At 43.2% G+C, this 22,892-nt stretch overlaps 1 protein-coding gene across 1 annotated transcript in view; it reads left to right on the forward strand.

Moving 5' to 3' along the window:
• Positions 1-22,892, forward strand: part of TANC1 (tetratricopeptide repeat, ankyrin repeat and coiled-coil containing 1) — a 220,805-nt gene that overhangs the window by 120,873 nt on the left and 77,040 nt on the right. Inside the window, exon 5 of the mRNA XM_090280133.1 lies at positions 14,488-14,592. Within this exon, the coding sequence (XP_090136259.1) occupies positions 14,488-14,592 (105 nt within the window). The remainder of the gene's footprint in view (positions 1-14,487; positions 14,593-22,892) is intronic.

The raw sequence follows: 22,892 nt of genomic DNA on the forward strand, positions 1-22,892 counted from the left end.
AATGTTGGCCCCCCGCCCCCAACACACACACACACACACACACAACCTCCCCCCCCCCCCGGAGGAGGAGTCCTCAGGACGCGAGAGGTGGGTGGGTTGTTGACCTGGGTGCCTGTTGTCAGCAGATGTGACAGCCTGGTAGAGTTGTTTAAAAAAAAAAAATGAAGCAGCAGCCATTCTCATTGTAACCAGTCCGTGTTCATCAGCAGTTCTAAACTTAATGTTTATTTTGATCAGCTCTTGAGGGTGAGGGATGAAATTGTTGTTCCATGGGCAGGTAAGAAAAATTCTAAAAGAAGCTGCACTGGACCTCAGTTATGCGGGAACCTCCTGGGGTATCCTGAACCCAGCACACTGGCAGGAAGTTGAGCGGCATTTGGGAGGGTCGCGCAGGTCGGGTCGCTGCAGGGGGTGGTTGAGTGGCGCGGAGATACCTCTGCCTGTGGCTCTTCATCTGGCTCTTTGTCAGTGACGCCATGGGTTACCTATGCCATCTGTGAGTACAACTGTCATGTTCGTACTTGAGAGAGATAATGGCTAAGCCCCCAAATACCACATTGCTGCTGCTCTCAGGGGTTCCTGCTGTTTTCAAGAGGTTATTTTAGATAATGGAGATCACGTGCTTTCGAGTGTGACTCCCTCACCCGAGAAGGCAGAGAAGGGCGTTTGCCTCGAGCGCGCAGGCATAACCTCTGCAGTCCTCGCTGTCGGTCTCGGATGAGCCTGTCGTGGGACACTCTGGGATTGTGAGAGGCCACTTGGTGTGACCTGACACCCCAACCCTGTGACGCTGCTCAGAGAGATCGTGCGCGGGCTGCTCCGGACCTCGGGGAGTCTCAGAGCAGAGCGCCTCCTCTGTGCAGGCACCGGGGGCACCACGCAGCCCCGCGCGGTGGATGCTGAGACGTGCACAGCCATGACAGTGAGTCAGCAGGACATGGAATGTTCTAGAATTCAGCTGAGGGACTAGAAGCTCTGTGTGTGTGTTGGGGGCAGGCTGTAGACAGTGGTAGACTTGAGATTTGTTTTTTTCCTTGCTTTTCTCTCTCTCTCTTAGGATGAGAGAATCTTGAGCTCCTGTGACTACTTTGAAAGTGAGAGACTGACTTTATACAGTGGAGACACTGTTGTTAAAATGAGCATTTTGATGTCTGAGAGCAGCAGCATTTGTGTACAAATGATAAGCTTTCAAATTTCTGCTCAGCATATTATAGTTAAAAATTTAAAACCTGGCTTTCCATAAGCCTTTTAAATTCAATTTACAAATCTTATGTATATAATTTAATTAAAATCATACACTTGAAATGAATTTCACTTGAAGCTAAAAATTACATATTTCAAATAGGAATGAAAGCTAATCAGTCATATACTCTATATTGCATTTTAAAAATGTTAAAAATTTTGTACTGGATGTATTCCCTGATTATGCCCAGAGATGGCAAGTTTATTTCTAAATATAACACCGTTAAGTTAGTATTTGGGGTTTGACTTATTTCCTCAACTCTTCATCCAATTTCCCGTCCTCTCAGGTTGCAGGTCCACCAGTACTATAGATCAGCTCAGGCAAGGTGAGGTTTGGGCCAGTAACTCGTGACCCCAGTGCGTTATTGTATGGGGATTGTTTGGCTTCAAGTACAAAACAGTCAAATACTATATAATAGCTAAAACGAGATAAAAACAGATTCCTCTCTTTTGTTAACAGTCCGGAGGTAGGTGTCCTTCACGGTGTCATGAGGGAACCAACCGGGCTTCTGTCTCGCTGCTGCTCACCATCTGTACTAGTGTCCTGGGGCCACCATAACAAATCAGCACAAACCTGGTGGCTGAAAACAACAGAAGTGTGTCTCCTCACCTTTTCGGAGCCAGAGGTCAGAAATCAAGGTGCCAGCAGAGCTCCACTCCCGCAGGAGGGCCTGAGAAGAAGCTGCTCTTTGCTGCCTCTCACTTCTGGGGCTTCCAAGTGGTCCTTGGTGCTTCGTGGCTGCATCACGCATTCTCTGTCCATCATCCCATGGCCCTCCCTTCTGCGTGTGGTGATCTGCTCTCGTCTGCCTTTCTTTCCTAAGGTTACTGGTGGTATTTCAGGCCCCCCCCCCACCCCTGGGTAAACTGGGATGAGCTTTTATCTCAGAATCCTTACTTTCACATCCACATAGACCTTTTTTAATAAACAAAGTAACAGTGACAGTTTCCAGGAATTTGGTCATGGACATATCTTTGGGAGCCATTATTAGCCTACCACATCCTCCTCCCACAAGGTCACCTTGCTGTCCAGTGTGATTGTGAGAGCACCAGCTAGCATGTCAACGTTTCCTGCCAGAGGAGGAAAGAGAGGGAAGCTAGCTAGCTAGGTCAGCTTCCCGCAAACAGCCTTCCTTGAAATCTCCCCTAACGCTCACTTTCCTTTCAGTGGCTGCCTTTACCTAGCTGCCAAAGAGGCTAGAAGAGGCAGTCTTTTATACACTTAATGTGATGTGCTGCTAAAGTGTAATTTCTCAAAAAGGCAAAAATATGACATGCAAATAGAAGAAGGTCCTATGTCAACTGTTTTATTTAGCTCATTAATTAAGGAGAAATGAGCAAGATGTGAAGTCCAATTTAAATGAGAATTTGGATTACAGAGATCTATATTCTCTGCCAGGCAAAATTCATTTGCATTGCTATCAGTTTTTTTGCAATTTGCAGAGCTATAAAATAGTCCAGGTGATGGAAAGTCAGTCAAGACTACACACCCAGCACCCCACTGAAGTGACATCCTATCATCTCTTTTTGGTCTCTTTCTAAGCGTTGGGTACTTTAAAAAACAGAGACCAGTTAAAAATTAGGACTCCCTTACCAAGGTGGTAGATGCAGGGGCTGGCTTCTTAGTGGGTCAGAGATATCTGCCCAGGATGGAGGCTTCATACAGCTGGAGTGATGCTCCCCTGCACAGATAGACACTCTTAAGTCACGCCCCCTTTTTTAATAAAAATTTTTTACTAGTTTTTTTTTCTTCACCAAATGTGTTTAATTATTAACTCTCATTAGACAACAGCTTCCATAAAAACCAAATGACACAGGCTAATTCCTGCAGGAATACTTCTTTTACATGATTGGAGCAGCTTCTGCCTTGTCATAGAAGAACACCTCTTTTAAGCCACTAGTTGTTACTGTGTGTGTGTATGTGTGTGTGTGTGTGTGTGTGTGTTTAATTGTTCTACTATTACATTTTTCCCACATTGCCACCGCCTGCCCTTCCCACCTCGCCCCTCTCCCACAGTCAGTCCCCACCCTGTTGCCCATGTCCATGGGTCATTTATACTAGTTCCTTGACTAGACCCTCCCTCTCCACCCCCTCTTTTCCCCCTCCCACCACCGGTCACTGTCAGTCACTAGTTTTTTGCTTTATATATAATTATTTTTCATTTACAGATCTATGAGCTTTGACAGATGCATAGATTTGTGTAACTGCCACCACAATTAAGTACAGAACTGTTCCCTCATCCTGCTCCTTTGTAGTTAACCCCTGTCCCCTGGAAATCACTGATCTGTTCTCCAAGCCTATAGTTTGCCTTTTCCAGAATGTCATAGAAATGGAATCACACAGTGTCTAGCTTCTTTCACTGGGAGTAATATATCTGAAATTCATTCATGTTGTAGTGGGTATCAATACCTCTTTATTGTATTGCATGGATATACCATAGTTTATCCATTCACCAGTTGAAGAACATTTGAGTAGCTTCTAGTTTTTGGTGATTATGAATGAAATTGCTGTAAATATATGCATACAGGTTTTTTGGTAAACATAACTATTCCTTTTGGGTCCATACTTAGTTGTGAAACTGCTTGGTCATATGAAGTTTAATTTTATTTGAAAATGCAAGCTGTTTTCGAAAGTGGTTGTACTATTTTGCATTTCCACGAGCAATGTAGGAGAATTCCTGTTGTTCTGCATTCTTACCAGTAGCTTTTAATCATCAAAGAAAATTTTCCCTAAATTTTAGTCATTCTGCTAGGTGTATAGTGGTAGCTCATTATCTAAACCAGGCCCTCTTAATGGTCTCAGTGCAACCTAATCAGGTTGTAACCAACATCTATGCTAATCTTTTGATCTAGTCTGATTGAATGGATAAATCTTCCCATTCAGAGCAACATTTTTGTATATATTTTTCTGTAGGCACTGTTGGATTCTGAATCTCTCTTGCCTTTTCTTGCCCTTGATCTTGATGTCCTGAGCACAGGTGGAAGGGTTAGCTTTCATGGATGTGACAGGATGAGTGTCGTTACAATGAGCATGAGGTTGGAGCTGAGGAACATTTCAGGTGCTTCCTTCTGATGGCTGTTATCTCTGTGGTGAAGGAGCTGAGGGCTTCTGTGTGGGGTGAATGTAGGGTATGTATGTGTGTGTGTGGCAGAGGTTGGTGTGAAGATGATGGAGAAGCCTTGACTGGCCACTGTGGAGATGCAGACACATGACAGCTCTTCTGCCTTCTCAAAGGTGGTTAGGGAGGGCTCATGGAGCACCTGCCAGCAGGTGGGAACCTCTGGGACCCATGCTTTTTCCTCCCAACCCATCCCTTCCCTCAGATCTCCTGCCCTTGACAGGAAGAAGGAATGAGGTTAGAACAAGATTCCATAGTAGCCACTGTATTGCATAAATATTTGAAAATATTCCCATTCAGGAAATTCCTTAGAAGTTATTAGTTTAAGTTTAATTCATTTAAAAAGCAGAAGGAAACCTTTTCTTGTCAAAATTAATAAATATTTGTGTGGCTGCTCAGTACATACGCATTGTAAGGACCCTGACATGAGGCAAGGTTCTCTGCCTCAAGCTGCTGATCTGTGTAGGAATGGAAAGCGTGAAACCCTCTCTACACACCTCTGCGCCCTACCTCCGGAGTGATGTCACCCTCACCTCAGACTCGGGCCCAGCTTAGGTCCTGCCTGTTCCCGCCACTGCTGCCGTCCTTGCCAAGTCCCTTAACACTGGGCCTTGTGTGGCTGTTGCCATTTGATCTTCGTCATTGATGGCAGGCTGCTTCAGAGAGTGGGCCGGGTCTCGTACAGCTGCACCAGCCAGGCTAACCTCCGTGTGCTCCGAATCACTCAGTGTCTGCACTCAGGCTGAGAATTTGCATTTCTAACGAGATCTCAGGTGATGTTACTGCTGGTTGAGAGACCATACCTGGAGCACAACTGGTCTGAACCCACAGGGAAAGAAGGTTCTTGAGGATCCCACATCCCTCTTTTTGGAGTCAATTAGCTTGATCATGAAGCATAGGGCTCATTTCCCACTAGTGTGAGAAGAGGAGAACCCCCTTGCTGGTTCCTTAGAGAAGCTCTGAAATTTCCATTTCAGGGACTTGACTCTTACTGCCAAGAGATCTTAAAACCAGGGTTTGTCGGTATTTATTTATTTGACACGTTTGTTTAATGATTCTTACCAGCATAACAAAACCAACTTCAGGTATTCAATTCTTTATGGTAAATTATAATTACTACCAGAGTTAGAGGAGGTGAGGGCTAGAGATTTCTTCCCTAAAACTCACTCAGGTATGAAGGAAAACAAGGCTTGGACTGAATTCTGCCCATATATAGATTTACTACCAGGTTGGCACAACCCAGCCATATAACTAGTTTTTTTTTATGTCAGGTTCCAGCCCTGTCCCTTTAAGAGGCTGGTGCCTGGTAGCACTTTGCATTCAGTGTTTACCTGTAGCAAGTATGACAATATTTCTTAGGCAGTGTATTTGTTTTTATTATTGCCCTAAGAAATTACTACAAATGTGTCAGCTGAAAAGAAACATCCCCAGATTCTGAGGTTAGAACCCCAGGCATAGTGCAGCATAGCTGGGTCTCTGCTCTGGGTTTCACAAGCTGAGCTGAAGATGTTGGCAGGGCTGTTTCTTTTATGCAGGCTCCTTCAGGTTGGCATAATTCATCACTGTGAGGCTGTAGGACTGAGGTCCCCATTTCCTTGCTGGCTGTGAGCTGGCAATTGTTCCCAACTTCTGCACATCGGCTGTGTTCCTTTCCTGGTGACCTCCTTCCTCCATCTTCCAAGCTCACAATCTTCCAAGTCCAGAGGGGCTCAGTCCTTCTCATGCTTGAGTCTCCCCGACTCTCTGCCCCCCTTTGGCCTCATCTCATGCTTTGGGTAATAACTCAGATTACACTGGCTTGCTACCTTCCTCTCTTTACACACGAACCTTGTAAAACTGTTTCTGGAAGTTTCTGGAAGCCCCTCAGGAGGCATGTCACATGTACTCATGAGATGAAGACTGACTCCTTAGTCTCCTTCTTCCTGCCTTTAAGGGTTTGTGTAACTACCTTGGGCCCACCCTATAATCCACCCTGTAGTTTAAGGTCAGTGGATGAGTAACCTTACTAACCCATCTGCCAAGTCCCTTACCAGCAATACCCAGATTTCATGGTTCAATAACCAGGAGACGGGCATCTCGGAGGGACATCGTTCGAGTTCTGCCTCCCACTAACGGAGTTCTAGTCATCTTGCCGTTTGCATCCAGGCCCTGACAATTCCCTGGAATCAGTAGCTGGACCTGGGGCCATTCTCTTATTGCATCCAGGGTGCCTTTTTGAGGGCCTGCTGGATGTTTGTACTGGGTCATACGAGGGCCAGAATACTTCTCTGATATTTCTGGTCAGTCCTCTTACCGTGAGGGTCATATGTTTTACCACAGAAAATAAATTTCTAACAGCCATTACACTAATTAACAAAGTCAGAAATTTAACCAGTATGAAAATCTACTTCTAACCTCAAGTGTACTAATTAGCATGACCTTGGTGTTGACTAGTGACAAGCATGGCCAGCTGACAGACTTGCAGGGGCCTCTGAGTGCGGCCTTTTGGTTAAAAGCTACTTAACTACTTCTGGAGTATTCCAGATAAGACCACAAATCACCTTTAGGTGATAGATTAAGCCAGCTGACACACATTTATATCACACTGTTCATGCTGAACATTTTGAAATAAAATTCAGATGAGGTAATAGACATTTCACCCTCACCTGAGACCCTCAGGCTCTCACCCTGTGCCTGGCATGCAGTGGACTTGCAACAAATATTTGAGTAAATAAATGAAGTGAGTTAATGAGTTTCTGTGCTTCAATATATACAAAACAATTATATATAGTATAGTAACAGTGTGACAGATCAAACTACAATGGAAGAAAGTAGAAACGTTACTAGGGTTACTTTGTTGAACTAGGAGTTGTTTTTACTCATAGTGCTGTAAATGTGCACACTACAAACAGCCTTGAAAATCTTTGTCAACATTTATTTTAATGATGCTTTATTGGAAGGATCATGGCTACATTTTGATATACTGTTTTCCCACTAGATTTAAGCACTGATAGGTAATGGATGTTTATAGCCACCCATCAGCAGATGACCCATTTTTTTCCTCTCACCACCTGTTTTTCTCCCTTTACTAGAATTGCAATCTGAATTTCCCCAGACCTCGCCTGTCTTTGGGTATAGATGAGGTCTCATTAGTAGTAATAACTCACTTTCTACCCTTTTCTCCTTACACAAGGCCCCAAGCCCTTGTGAAAGTGTTTCTGGAAGGCTCTGGGGTGTAGGTCACATGCCCTTATGACTAGGAAGGCTCTTGCTGCAGCGGTGGCTGGTGCACGTCTGTCCGGGAGCCTTGCCCTATGTCAGCACCCAGAGCCCGGCGTGTGGGTCCGGGGAGCTTCCTGCTGCCTTTATTGTTCCCTGGAGTAGAGCCCTTTCAGACTGCATTGTAGGTTTTTATTTACAGCCTCTCCCCTGTTTTTTCTTAGGAGAAATCCAAGTGATGGACAACACACTGGGCTTGACATTGCCCTCCCGTTGAGCTGAGGCATTTTGCCTAGGTCTGCGCAACGTCTGGCTCCTTTCTCAGCGAGACCTCCCTAGAGGCTCCCACTGCTCCTATGCAGAGTGTGGGCATCCTGCCTGCCCAGTCACCCACCTGCTTCTGCTGAGCCAGGGACACAGCCGCAGGGCGTTGTCAGCCAGCTCTATGTTCTGGGCACTCCTGTTAGGCCAAGCTTCCCCCCTTCCCAGTCCCAAATTCTGTCTCCTCCTTTCTCTCCCAATACTTTCTTTATGGGGTATAGGAGGAAGAGAGCCCCAGCTTTAGAAGCCTAGGTATCATGCCCTTTAAAAATCTAAGGCTGTGATCTGATGGTTTGGTGTAATTCACTGTTTGGAAATCGCTATTTAATGACATTTGCATTAGGGATAAAGGCCCCTCTCCCCCCACCGACTCCCCCTAAATCCTCTTACTCATCCCCATTTTATTTTTCTCTTCTTGTGAACAGTTCCCAATGTGAAGTGAAAACCCAGACCAGATAAAATTGACAGGAACCTTTATTGTGAAAGTTTAAGATGCTAAAAAATCTCTCTAAAATGATTGATACCAAAGTACCTATCACTTTTCATGGTCCTCATGTATCATGAAAAATGTAAGATCTGTTTTAAATGCAATAAATAGCCTCAGGTGTTCTGCGTTCCACATATTGCTTATATATATAATTATTTTCAACGGAAGCACTCAGGAATGACAAGTGACCCCTGCCCTTCTCTCTTTCACTTCCTGGAGATGAAGCCCCGTTTGGTTTATTTCTGCCAGCCCTTTTAAAAAACCATTCCTTATATGGCAGTTTCTAAGCAGCAAAATAGTCAGCTGTGTGATTAAAATGTCAAAAAGAGTAGGAAAAGGGGCCGCTGGGAAAAGTATGTTTGGAGATTTACATAAAGGCTGGATACTGAATGGAAAGCATGCTGTGCCTCCCAGGCCTTGGAATGACGTGATTGAGGACGGACTACCCTCCCCGTGCCCCCACCCCCTGTCCCCCCGCCAGGCAGACACAGGCCCTTCTGTGCCAGGAAAGGGGCTACAGGAGCTCTTGGCTTGCAAGCTGCCTAGATGGATACCTGTTTAACCTCTTTTAGGCACATTTTGTGTTTCTCTTCATCTCAGGAGCCTTTTCACTTTGAGAGCCCCCTTCCGCAGTATCCCATAGTAGAGAATGAGGGGTTGGGGGAAGGTAGAGGTGGGGGGAGAGCGAGAGAATTGGGGTGAAGAAAGTAATCCAGAGGTGCAATGAGGTGGGTTTAATTTACGATAAAAAATGATCCCCATTTACCTCCAGCCTTGTAAACTGGGCAAGTTGGTGCTTTAGCCACAGCCCTAGACCCTGCTTAGACCCTGGTGGGGAGAAGGAGGGTCTCCCTTAGAGGCCCCGCGCTCTGCCAACCACTCAGGAGTGACTGGGAGGTGAGGCAGTTGGGACAGGGCAACACCTAGGCTTCTAGATGAGCTGATTTTCAAGCTAATACCTGACAGTCTTGTCTTGTGTTTAAGAGCCTCTTGCCTTAAAACAGAGCTAGTAGCCCTGGCTGGTGTGGACTGAGCACCAACCTGCAGACTGAAAGGTTGCTGGCTTGAGTCCCAGTCAGGGCACATGCCCGCGTTTTGGGCCAGGTCCTCAGTTGGGGGTGTGCGAGAGGCAACCGATTGATGTTTCTCTCACATATTGATGTTTCTCTCCCTCCCTTCCCCTCTCTCCAAAAGTAAATAAATAAAATCTTTTTGAAAACCTTAGCTGGTAGCAGGAATACCATGCTTTCTGGGTAATTATTATTTCCGTGTCGATATGGTTTAATAGATAACAGTTTAAGTGTCAAGTTAGTGCTTCATGATGGCAATGGCTTCTCACCAGTGTGGCCTCCAGTCGTCCTCATTACGCAGTCAGTCTGCTCAGCTGGCCACCTCAGGGATCCCAAATGCCCCTTGTCATAGTAGCATCTCATGTGAATGCAGTAGCTCCTCTCATTCTGGAGCACACTCCTGTTTTGACTCCTCAGAGTTTCTTTTTTTAACCTCTTCTGGTGGCCAGCTGTCAGGGTGGGCTCTTTCCCCACTGTCTGGTGACCCTAGTTGGAATGTAAGTATGCGGTGCTAAAACGCTGATGGAGAGAGGTGGATGCGTATTGAGCACAGGCTTTGGGTAGCATGATTGGTCAGAGACCCACCATTTATTTGGGGGCATGTCTCCAACTGTGATGATTTATAGGTCTTTTTTTCTCTTGTTGAGTTTCCCCAGAGAGGACTCCTCTAGTTTCTTCCTGCCGTGGAGGGTCAGCTTGCTGTCAGTGTTCTTACAGCTGAGAAGAAGGATGCATCCATCTGGGACCCACCAACCTGTAGAATTTTTTCTTAATCCCAGCTATTTAGTGCAGCCCAAGGGTTTAGCTCCAGCGTCTCCACAGTCTTGGCATTCAGCCTTTCCAGAGAAAAACTCAGTCTCCAGGGTGAGGGAGAGAACACTCCTGGTTCTAGTACGGGGATCTTAAATGAATTTTCAACCTGTGGTCCTGTGTTTGACCCCACCCATGCCTCTGGCTGCCTCCAGAGGTGTCTCCTGTCTCAGACCGTGTCCTCCTGTCCCCTCCCCAGCACTTAGCTTTTCTAGCTGGCTCTGTCCACTGCTCCTTGGCAATCTGGTTCCTACTTTCAGAAGATTGGTTTCTTGCCTGTGGTTGTCTCTTTTCCCCATTGGTTTCTCTCAAATCTTTTTACTTCAACTTTAATGGTGTTTTGAAAAGAAGTAAAGGCAAAAACGACCATTCATCTGCTATATTTAATGGAAAGCAAACACAAATTCTCTAATGAGCGATTGAGAAGGAGGTAATTTATCTTGTTTTATAGTGTTTGAGGTCCAGCTTTTTGTGAAAAGCAATTTAAATAAAAGGACTATGTTGAAGAGCAGTTGTTTATATTTATCTCACAATATTTCAACTCCTAGTATAAGTTTGGGGGTCGGTGGATGAGAGACATGTAAGTATGAGTAAGACATTTACTGATTATATAGCCAAGGGCCATGGATGTTTGGATGGCAAAAGGCTTCCCTCCCCTGGCCTTTTCTACAAATGAATGTTTAATCTGGATTTCCTAGTTTTATAAGTGCTAAGTGGTAGTTTAATACCTGGGCTTCAAACCTGCACAGACCACAGAACTGTATTTCTGCCATGTGTGGACCATAAACAAATTGCTTAACTGGTTGGAACCTCAGTTTCCTAAACTTTTCCTAAAAGTGGGGGAAATAGTGTTTTTCTCACAAATTTATTAAGATTCTGTGAATTAAGCTTTGTAAGTACTGAACCTTGTGTGATCACCAAGTACACATTTTATTTACTTTAGCATGTTTTAGGTCTCCTTTTGTGTTTAGGATCACTGTTCACTGTGGTGAGCCTAGTGGCTCTGCTCTTAATACCCTCAGTCCTCAGTGTTGAGTAATTCTTTTCTTTTTTTTTTTTAAGTGTTGAGTAACTCTTACAGTTAGTGGTTGGCCTCTGAACCGAACGCAGTTCAGACAGTTAAATGGGTGGGCATGGGTGCTTTCTGACAGCCTCAGGGTTTGCTATTCCAGCCATTCATAATGACTGTTGTACATGCATGTGATGTAACCTACATTTTAAGAGAATGTTTACTACTAGAGAGTATTTTTGAAGGATGTATGGAGTAGGTAGATTGGAGGCAGGCAGTAGATGTTTTTCAATATACTGTTACTATAACCTGAAGAATTGAAGTGAGCAGAAACTTGCAGGTAACTCTTGTGCAGTGGCGTGGTTGCTGATTGGGACCACTTGAATAATCAAGCAATAATTATAAAGTGCATTATATCCCTTAAGTCCTTTAAACAGAAAAGAGCAGATGACCAGAGAGAAATATGTTTGTCAACTCTTTTACCATAGGGAGTAGGTTCCAAACCAAACGTAAAGAAAGATTCTCATATTTGCCTTGGTTCCATCTCTGCTGCCCTGTTCAGGCCCTTCCTAGTTTCTGGTTCCTCTACAGCAGATATCGTAGTTTCCCTTCTGTCTTTTCCTCCATGCATCTCTCTGTATGGATACGTGTATGTCTTAGTTAAAATCTGAATCGTACTTTGTATTCTGTTCTATAGCCTACATCTTCCACTTATATTGTGAGTATATCTTCCCTCGTCCCCCCCATAACCATTCCATTTTACCCTTTAAAAAACTTCCTTAAAGAATTCCAGGTAATGCAAGTGAAGAAATGAGGGAAGTACAAACTCACCATTGGAACTCCTCAGGGGTAAATTAGTGGGCAGGTTTGCAAAGTCTCAAAGTATCTCCCCCCAAATACTTACTAATTACTGTGGTGCTTTTAACAAATGTCCAGAATTTCCTTGACACTCTTTCCTCCAGGAAGTAGGCCTTAATTCTTCTTCTCTTCTTTGAGTGTGATCTAAACTTAGTGACTCACTTCTTAGGAACAGAGGATGGAAAAGGAAAACAAGAAATCTTATAGTGGAGAAATGTGATAGATGCCCCCAAACGAAGTGATCATAGTAACACCATTGAAAGCCACGTTGAAATCATGAGATATTACAGTAAGATGTGATGAGGGGGCATGTCATCCCTGTGGCATCCTTCCAAAAATCTGTAACCCCAGTCTAATCGTAAGAAAACATCAGGCAAATCTGAATTGAGGCAAATACTACATATTATCAACCAGCAGACTTCAAAATTGTCAAGATCATAAAAACAAAAGGAAAGACTGAGGAAATGCCAGGAAGAGGAGACCGGGGGACAGGGTGACTAAGTGCAGCAGAATGCAGTGGAACCTCAAATGGGATCCTGGGACAGAAAAAGGTTTAAAAACCACACTGTCTAAAGTTTGAAATAATAGCCCTGCTTGTCAAGTACCATAGGGTACTTTGATAATGCAGTGTATTTTAAGACATAGTACATTATAGCTGGCTGGGAATTGGATTGTTTTTATTGTAGTGTAGATGCTTTTGCAGTAAACCTTTAGATGGCAGCATCTCTCACCACAGACCTCATTCTGAACAGAATTTCTCAGTTGTGTAAGATGTTTCACGCAGAAGGACGCTCAGGATTAGCCGGACTCACCCCTGCCGTGTGTGGTGATGGAACCGATGCCCCCAGAGGGTCAGGCCTGTGGCTCAGTGCTGAGCTGGTGGGAGAGCTGTGAACCCCTGTCTGGCCCTCTTCCCACCACCCTTCTTCCCACGGGTGTGAAATGTTTCTGGCTCTGTGGGCTTATGAAAAGCGCACTTTTGTTATCAGGCAACCAAGGAAATGAGAGTCCAGTGGGTGATTTTGAACCAAGATGTAATACAATATTTGAAAGGAACAGACAGACTAGGCAAGCTTTTGTTGTTGTTTGTTTGTAAGCAGATTTATTTAGGTATAATTCTCATAGCGTATAATTCACTCATTTAAAATGTACACTATAGCAATTTTCAGCACATTCACAAGGTTGTGCAACTATCACCATGACCTAACTAGAGAATATTTTATCACCCACCAAAAAAAGTCCCATACCCCTAAGCCATCACCCCACAAATCTACATATCTCTGAGCCCCTGGCAACCTTTCATACTTTGTTTCTATAAATTTCTCTGTTCTGGACATTGCAGACTAATGTAATTACATAATATGTGGTCTTTGGGGACTGTCTTCTTTCTGCATAGTGTTTTCAGGTTCCATCTGTGTTATAGCACGCATGAATCAGTACCTCACTCCATTTTATTGCCTAATAATATTCCACGGTGTGGATGTATCACGTTTTGTCATCAGTTGATAGACATTTAGCTGCTGTGAGTAATGCTTCTACGAGCATTCATGCACCAATTTTTGCGTGAACATATATTCACATAGAAGTGGAATTGCAGGGCCATTTGTTAACTCTGTTTAACCTTTTTGAGGAACTGCCCAACTGTTTCCAAAGAGGCTCTACCTGGGCATTGCACCAGCAATGTGTGAGGGTTCCACTCTGTCTCACTTAAGAATTCCAGATTTTCTGATAAGTCAGGGTTGAGGGAGAAGGGAGATAACATAGCTCTGAAGCTCTCCGGTATCTTGGAATCACAGGCCAGACTGGCTGCTGTGCCTTTTTGGAGGCAGCTGTGTCGGTTGCCGAGAAAGGAGTTGTCTTCTCTGCCCCACACAATGGCCATGCATCACCCATCCAATAAAATGCCTGTGTTCTGTGGCTGCTCAGAGCTTGTTGCTGTTGCAGGCTGTCTGTTTGTAATCCTTGCCTCCTGACTTTGCAGAGACCAAGCAACCCAATCGTCTTTGTCCCCGTTAGAGAAAAATTTCAAATTAAGAACCCTTTGCCACAGCCGTCCAGGTTTGAACACGTCAGAAATCACTTACTTGACATACACCAAAGACAGCTGTAGAGATTTCACAGCAGAAGAGCAGCTTGGTTTTTGTCAAAGTTTACATTTGTGAAGCTGAGCTTACCCATTTCTTCCTTGGCAGCCCAGGCTGGACGTCCCGTGTCTGTTCTGAAATGACTGTGTGTGTATGCGTTCAAGGGAGGGAAAAGGGCCGGCTCTTCCTTTAGGCATATTTGGGTCCTGCTGAGGACACACACTGCACAAGCCGAAGCTTTGTTTGAATCTGGAAAAAATCAGCCACACTCAGATCTTTCCCACTGCAGGTCCCGTCAGGAAGCCCAAGTATGTGGAAAGCCCCAGAGTGCCTGGAGACGCAGTTCTAATCCCGTTCAGAGAAGTGTCCAAGCCCGCAGAGCCGAGTGAGAATGGTAAGAATATGCTTTCAGTGATTCCCCCCCTAAAGATTTTACGTAATGACACTTCATTTCTGAGTGAAACTTGAGTGCCTTTCGCAGGAATGCTTTGCTAAACTGAATGTGTTTGGAAGGTTTTTCCCCTTGGGCAGTTAAAGAGCTCTGTTCAACTCATGTAAATTCCTGGAATTATATACATAGTGTAAGAATAGCTGAGTGGGTGCACAGGCATTATTGAAGAGCTGACTCTTAACTTCCTCTCAATGTTGACCTCCCGGGCATGGGGGGATATGAAAAAGCAGCCACTAGACTGCTTCCAGGACTTTGTTTTGTTTTGTTTTTTAGGTACTCCATCATTGTAAAATATTCAACAACAGGCTTTGGCTGAAAAGCTGAAACTTGAGCTGGACGAGCTTCTAATAACTAGCTTAAAACTATTTGGTAGCTTTTGAAAGCTTATTTTTTAACCTCTAAAAAAAATTTTTAGGGAAATATTGAAGTGGGGGAAAAAAAATCCAAACTGATTGAAACCCTTTCAAGAACACATTTTATATTTTGCCCCCCCCCATATCTGGAAATGTGTAACAGACATTACAAATTTACAGCATTTTGTGGATGTATTAATAGTTCTTTATATTTTAAAATCAAGTCAGGAATTTACATATTGTTTCTTTCTTAGGGGGGATCACCCAACTCACAACTCTGGTCTTTAATTTGTGTGTTTTGAATTTATATCCTATTTTTCTAAAGAAACATGTGGTTAGGAACCCTGGCGTACATAGGAAAACCTGTTTTACCCTCCATGTGGACACAAGCTTATGTGATAATGCTGGTAGAGAACTTAGGAAAACTCATCCATGTCCGCACTGTAAAATACTTGGCAACTGCTCTGCTGAGTTGTGGAGGGTGGGAGTACAGCTCCTTTATGTCCTAATCACCAGGTGTGCGTTCTGTGCTTCTGCTGATGCGTGGTGTGGAGTAGGTGTGAAGTAGGATGTGGTCGGAAAGTGGAGTGGGGTGGTGACGGTGAAAATAAAGCTAAAATGAGCTGAGGGCGGAGGGGCTGGGAAGAGCAGTTTGGCACACGAGATGGGGCCAGGAGCTGGGCATTTGGGGCAGGGAAGAGGTGTTGTGTGCATCTTGGCACGAGAAATTCCACCCTCTTCCCTTCTGCCCAGGTTCCCTGTCATTAGGTTTAGGTAAGAGGTTCACAGTGGGATTTGTGCGGAGGACGGGCAGGCAGAGTGTGTGGTGGTGAAGAGAGGAGAGTCCACAGTGGTGTCCGGTTAGGACAGCCATCCTACATACACGAAAACTCTCTTCGTTGTGAATGCACGTGTGCAGGGTGTTGTGTGTTGATCTGTTCTCTCATTTGTGTTCCGGATGTTGAATGGAAAATAAAAACCTGTTCCTCTAAAGTGAATATCAGTAATTGAACTTATGGGCTGTCTGCCCATTTCAGAATAAGCTTGCCACCTCTTGTCCTCATTCCCACCCCCAAAGTCTTTGTAATTACTGGGCGGTTATGTCCCTGGCATTTTGGCTGGCCTCAACTCCATTATATAGTCTCTTCCTTTCTGGTGGAGAGCATTGTTGAGGTCCTGTCTAGAGTTTATTACTTCCCCTAGAGTGAGAATGGGGCAGAAATTTTGGATTTTTGTTGGGCAAAGAAAAGAGGTTATAAATAGTTCCCATTGTCAACTTCCCTCCTTTTGCTCAAGGCGGAATTGGCTGTCTCGTCTTAGGGTGAGGAGGCATTCTTATGCTTGGCTGCCAGCTGAGATAAATTCAAGTGTAGTGATTGATACTGCTGGAGTCTCCTGTGGTTAGCATGTGCACTCATTCCTGAGACCCGAGTGCTTGGATTTGACATCACCTGTTTCCATGCGATCTGAAATTGTGACATACCTGGGCTCTGAACAAGGACAAGAAGTTTCTAGAAGTTTTGCCTAGAATTAAGAAACAGGGTTCCCTTTTTTGGTGTCTGGAAAAGGGGTGTAGTTCATGTTCATGGGCCCATGGTTATGTGTGGGTAGCCATGATGTTGGTGGAAGCCCAAGCAAGTATCTGTCGGATGATGAGGAAGGAGTTGGATGCCTAACAATTCAACTTGACAAATACTAAAGGACGGTGTGTTTAGTAATTGCCATGGGATCCTTTAAATTTCAATGGAGTTAAGTTTGCTATATTCAAGTGTAAGTTTTATGTCCAGATCACTAAACCTAAAGGAGAGGCTGGAGTGAATTAAAGCTAATTGAGTTTGAGTTTTTACCCACGCATGTACGGATCCACAATGGACAAAACCTAACTTCTAGCGTTTCATGTCATCACTGAAGTTTTAATTTAAAACTTGAGCTTATGCTTTCCATATTTTCTTTGAGCATTTAAAAAAATTTCTAAGACATTTTTCTGGGTGCTGTCCCTAATAGCATTTCAGTTTTCACTAGACTAACAAACTATGAAAACAGCTAGTGAAGTGCTTTTGAAATTCATATAGACTCATAAAATAACAAGTTATTACTGTTTATAATACTATTCCCAGACTAACCTACGTTGCTTTATGGTCATGTAGCTCCACAAATTCATGATTCTTAGCTCTTTGTTTAAAATTTAAATAAAAGTAAAACAAAACTAATGAGCACTTTGTAGCTCTTTGTTAAGTTATAATTAACTATACTTAGGTGTAATTTGCATATTTTAGCCATCTGGGAAGTGGGTTATATGGGCAGATGAACATTTTATTTCAGTATATGTGCTGCTGAAGCAAGCACGAACATTTTTAATGTAAGCAAAGAGCCTGTTACCATTTGCATCCACCTGGATACATCTTTAGGGAGAGACATCCTACTTTATTCAATGTTTTAAAACATTTTTGAAAAATAGCATTTTTTTATGCTGGCAAAAAACAGTGACTTAATGAGGTCCTCAAACAAAACACAATCCCCCTTTTCCTGTCAAATGGTCCTAATAGGCTGTGTCATGTAGAATAAGTTCTTCACAAACAAGCTTTCTATTGCTAAACCAACATATTGTTTAAGGGGAAAGTGTCATTTTTATTTGCCCTTAAGGCAAATAAAAAAAAGATAAATTAGAGAAGGTTATTAAGTTATAATAGGTTTCACAGCTGTGTTTCTTTAAATTAGGAGCAACCATAATCCACTTAGGTTTGCTGCAATCTATCATTAGCTACTTGAGCAAGCTTCACTGGGGAGGGGTGAGAAAGTTTTAGTGCTATGAGTCATTGCTCGGTGAAGATCAATCTCAAAATATGATTAAACATTTTTTCTGGCAATCTGGTTAGCAAGTAAAACTGACACATAATGAAACAGCAGAATAATTAAATGTAAAACTCTTATTGGGAGGAGTGCGCCTTTTTTAGATATGTGTTTTAAGTAAATATTGATGATGCCTTATGTTTTTGGTTACTTTTAGACATTCAGGAAAGTGTAGAGAATGAAAAAGGTATAAAGAATAATGGCATCTGTCAACCCACTACTCAGGTGAACAAATAAAACATAACTGTATTTTCTTCTGACCATGTTTCTATTCCTTTCCCAAGAGGTAACCTAGCTCCTGCTATTTAATTTTCAGCTTCTTAGAATGGTGATGCACTATAGGATGGAAGGAGGCAGGCAAAGAGACTAGGATCAGAGGATGGCTAGAAAATGATTTCAGTAGTAAAGTGAGAGAATAAGATCTCAAATTCGAACTGGATCAGGAAAGAAGAGGTAATGAATAGGACGATTCTTGAGGAAGTGCAAGGACCTGAAGCCATTAGAGACCAAGAGGATTTCCTCAAAGCTTTGAGGGTACATTTAGAGGGCAGCGGAGGAGAGGAAACCATCCATTTGGGTTTGAGTTCAATTTCAGGCATGTTGAATTTGAGGTGCTGGTGAAACATTTGGGCAAAAGTGTCCAACAAACATTTGGAAAGTCAAACTGGAGCTCAAGAAAGAGCTCAGGATGTGAACTGGGCAGCCAAGTGTTTAGAGGAGACTAGGTATGTTAGAGTAAGGACAACATTGAGAAAAGAAGACTGAGGAACTTTGGTGTTTTATTCATGAGCTATGAATAAGGTAGCAGCAGCACCAGCGAAAGGGAAGGAGAAGAACCCATGAGACCACGCAGTATCCTGGAACCATAGGTTTTCCCTCTGTGTGTCTTTTATGATGTTTGCAACTTGCCTGTTGTTAGACAGTATTTGCAAGGTCAAAATCTATTGGAATAACAAAAGAAGAGATGGGCTGTGTAAGGAAGATTACTGTGCCTAATAGGGATGTTTGAGGAGAGTTGTGAAGGTGAATGAGTTTGAGTTGTAGGTAGGTGATAAGGAAATGGAATCTGGGGGTGGTGGTGGTGGCAGTTGAGAAGGTCAGGGAAGATGAGAGAGATCAGTTAGTAGAGTGAGGAGTGTGTGAGAGTATGGCTTATTCATTTATTTTGAAGAAAAGGGAGAATTTAATATAATTGGACACTTCAAGCAGAGGTTCTCAGTGTTTGTAGGCTGTTGACTTGTAGGTGGCCCTGAGACCCTTGCAGGGGTCCATGAGATCAAAACTCTTTCATAATAACACTAAGAAGGTATTCTCATTTCTCTTGCTTTGAGATTTGCACCGATGGTGTAAAAGCAATCATTGGTTAATCTTCTGATGCCTCAGTACATGCCAAGGTAGGGGCATCTGCTATTTTAGGGCCACACATGGTATTTTCCACTGCCGCTCACTTACATCAAAAATAAGTCGCTGAAACTGTCCTTGATAAAAGACTAAAAATAATGAATATTACTAAATCTTGATCTTTGAGTACTCATCTTTTTAATATTCAGTGTTGATGAAACGGGAAATCTGCAAAAAAGCACTTCTGCATGCTGAAAGATGATGGTTGTCTTCAGGAAAAGAACTTGTGTGATTGTTTGCATTGCAAGCTGAACAGCCATTTTTTAATATGGAACATCAGTTTTACCTAAAAGAATGATCAACAAACCACTGTTATTCGGAACTGAATATTTGACACACATTTTCTTGAAAAGGCACAAAATGAACATGTTGCTTCAATTAAAAAAAAAAAAAAAAAAGTGACAGGATTAGATGCCAATGGTAAAATTTGACCTTTAAAGTGAAAATTAGATTTTTGGGAATTTGCATCTGTCACATTAAGCTTGATGGCTTCCTAGGACTTTTTAATTGAAATCTGTGGTAATATTAATGAATGTGATTTTTTGGTGTTATATAATAAAATGTACCAACATTTGTAAGATTTTTTGAAATGGCTCAAAGCATTGGAAAAATAAATCCATTTGAAGCATTAAAAAGACTATTGGATTTTGCTGTAACGGAATACAAGCGGTTCATTGATATGGACTCAGAGTCAACATTGGAACTAACCTTTAAGAAACAGCTACTTGTCAAGTTTTGATGAGGTATCAAAGAATATCTATAATTAACTAAAAAGGTCCCTCCCTTTCTCAACTACATATCTGTCTGAGGCCACAATTCTTTACATATTTCAACTAAAAGAACATGTCATAGTAGATTGAATGTAGAAGCAGACATTAAAATCCAGCTGTCTTCTATTAAATCAGACATTAAAAAAAGATTTGCACAAATGTAAAATGCCCTTATTAACTAACTTTTAAAATTGAAAATAAAGCTTTTTATTTAAAATGTTATTTAACATGTAATATGTTTTATTAGCTTAAAATGCTTTAACATCGATTTTTAAAATCTTATTTTTAATTTCTAACATGATAAACATCAACAGATACAATCCATATATATTATATATAAAGGTTTTTGGACTCCTCAAGTTTTAAGAATGAGCCCTGAGACTAAAAAGTTTGAGTACCACTGGCTTAGAGGAATGAAAAGAAGAGGGAGAAAATAAAAATAGATGATGAAATTGATCCCAAGTCTCATAGTTCTGCAGACTTGCTTCAAACATAAGTGGCAGTGTGACTGAAGAGAAAAAGTCTAATTCAGGAGAAAGGGTAAGATTTGGTGATAATTCAATACAGGGTGAATGAGTTGAAAAGCTTAAAAATAACTTGTATGTTTACAATGTTTTTATATTACAGACTAGAGCAAATTATTGACAGAACCAGTGCAGGTTCATGGGTGGATGCTCCTCTATAAATACTGTTTTGGGAGATCCAAGGAGGAGGGAACGGTGATGGCTTTGGAGAAAGAGCAGCTAGAAAGAAACGGGCAAATGCTGGTAAATAGAAGGCAAGGAAGACAAGAGGTGCTGGGCAAGAAGCAGGTCATGGACAGGTGGAGCTAGAGGAAGGGATTCAACCACAATCAGGACTGTGTGTCATTTATTAGACCTGATTCGGAAATGCTGTCTTGGAAACTGGTGTTAAAGGTCCTGTTGCTAGTAAGTGGCTGGTATCGGGTAAGGTACCCATGACTGACGCGTGTTTTAGTATTAACTACACCAATGAAAATAAATTCTCCCTCTGCATGTCCCAGTGGGTTTTGGTTTTGGAAGGGTCACTATGGAGTAAGAATTAGTTTAAAGAAATTCCTCTCTTGACTGTTCAAACCTCAGTATTTGGTGATCATCCATGGAAGCAGGAATGCATTTCTATTTCACAGTCAGATGCATCCGTGTGAGTTCCCAGGCATCTCATCTCTTCCAAAATGATACTTCACCTGGGTGTCCGTCTGCCAGATGGAGAAGTTCACTGAAAGAAGGCTCTGTGCGTTAGGGAAGGAAAGCTGCAGAAGGCTTGATGTGGATTAAGGAATTCAGACAGCAGGGGACTGCTGAGGCGGGAAGGTCACTAGGATGACATTATAGAAGAGAGAGTGATATGAGAAGATAGTTGGGAAGCATTTGGAAGGAAAAAAAGTTGCTGTGGCTTAATGAGTGTGAAAACTGAGATAATGTCTGTTTACTCATTTCAAACCTCAGTAGGATTTTGGAATCTAGGTAGAAGCAAAGTCTGGTTGGACAGTTTAGAGAACAAGTTAATCATGAATTTGGATGTCTTTTGTCAATTCAGACATTAAATCTGGAATTGCCACTGCTCCCCACTTGTCTGAAGGGAGGGCTGGTGACTAGTCTTTGGGGAGATACCTACAAATATCTCCTTGACAGCCAGGGCTGCCTGTGTGCAGGCGTGGTGTGGAGGCAGCAGGGACACTGCGGGGGGGCACCACTGCTCCTGCAGGGCTGCACAGGGTGCAGGGGTCTGGGACCCAGCCCCAAGTGAGCCCTAGGCTTGTCTTCAGGGTGAATTCTGTGGCGGCCAAGCCTGCGCAGCTGCTCTCCCTGCCGCCACAGCAGCTGCCAACTGGGAGTAGCTTCTGGCTCTTTCCCCAGTGTTTCAGGTTGAACTAGAAGCTAGACATTCTGGGGCACGGTTACAATTGGGTAGCAGTAGAGAGATTGTTTTGAAAGGAAAGGGGGGTGTGGAACAGAGAAACTGCTCAGTGCTGCCCCTTCACCTACTTCTTCCCCTTCTCATCTGCATCCTGTTCTTCCCTCTGGCCCAGCTGCCGCCTGAGATAAAGCAGCTTGCCCTGCCTGGGGCTTGGTGCAAGGGAGGGTGGGACTGAGCCTATTCTGAAGTGGTTCAACCCTGGGGTGTGCCTGGGTTGTACTGAGCTACTGGCTTCCTCACCCAGATGCCTGTGCACCTTGAGAATCAAACTGGCTGAGGTCTCTGGTGGGAAGGAGCCTTCTGTAGGGTGGCTCTCCTGTGTGGCTGGCTGGCTGCCCCTGGGCTGGCTCCCTCAACCCTGTTGGCTTGGGGCCACTGCCCCTTCCCGTTTGTGTTGAACTCAAACCATCCAGGGTGCTCTCAACCCAGGCAAAGCAAGCCTAGTTCTCCAGAGCAACTAAAAACATCCAGGTTGGTAAACAGCTCTTCCCACTCCAAACACTGGAGGCCTTTGAGAATAGGCAAGGGGTGGGGTGCTGCTTCTTCCTTGAAGATACAGCCACCTAGTTTTCCTTCTAGCTGCCACCCTGGGAGCATGACTTAGCAAAGCTGATGTGCGAGTGAGGATAATACAGAAGGCCGCCTCAGCTCTGCTTATTTTGATTTTTGTGGTTCCTCGCAAAAGGCCGTTAGCATTGAACTTGGGTGCTGCTATTATTGCTATCTTGTTCCTTTTTCCTTATTGTGTTTTTCGAAGATCTGTTCTCTATTATCTGCAGATTTCCACAGCTAGGGAAAATTGGTTCATGAATGTATGACTCTAGATATTTAGACAATTTAACAAAAATGTACAAAACATTAAGGTGAGAGACTGTATTACAGGTTGCATATTGTTCTTAAGTTCTAATTTCTGTAAGCACAGTTTGCT

Source organism: Furipterus horrens, unplaced genomic scaffold, assembly GCF_987537825.1.
Source record: "Furipterus horrens unplaced genomic scaffold, mFurHor1.1.pri manual_scaffold_1, whole genome shotgun sequence".
Lineage (NCBI taxonomy): Eukaryota > Metazoa > Chordata > Mammalia > Chiroptera > Furipteridae > Furipterus > Furipterus horrens.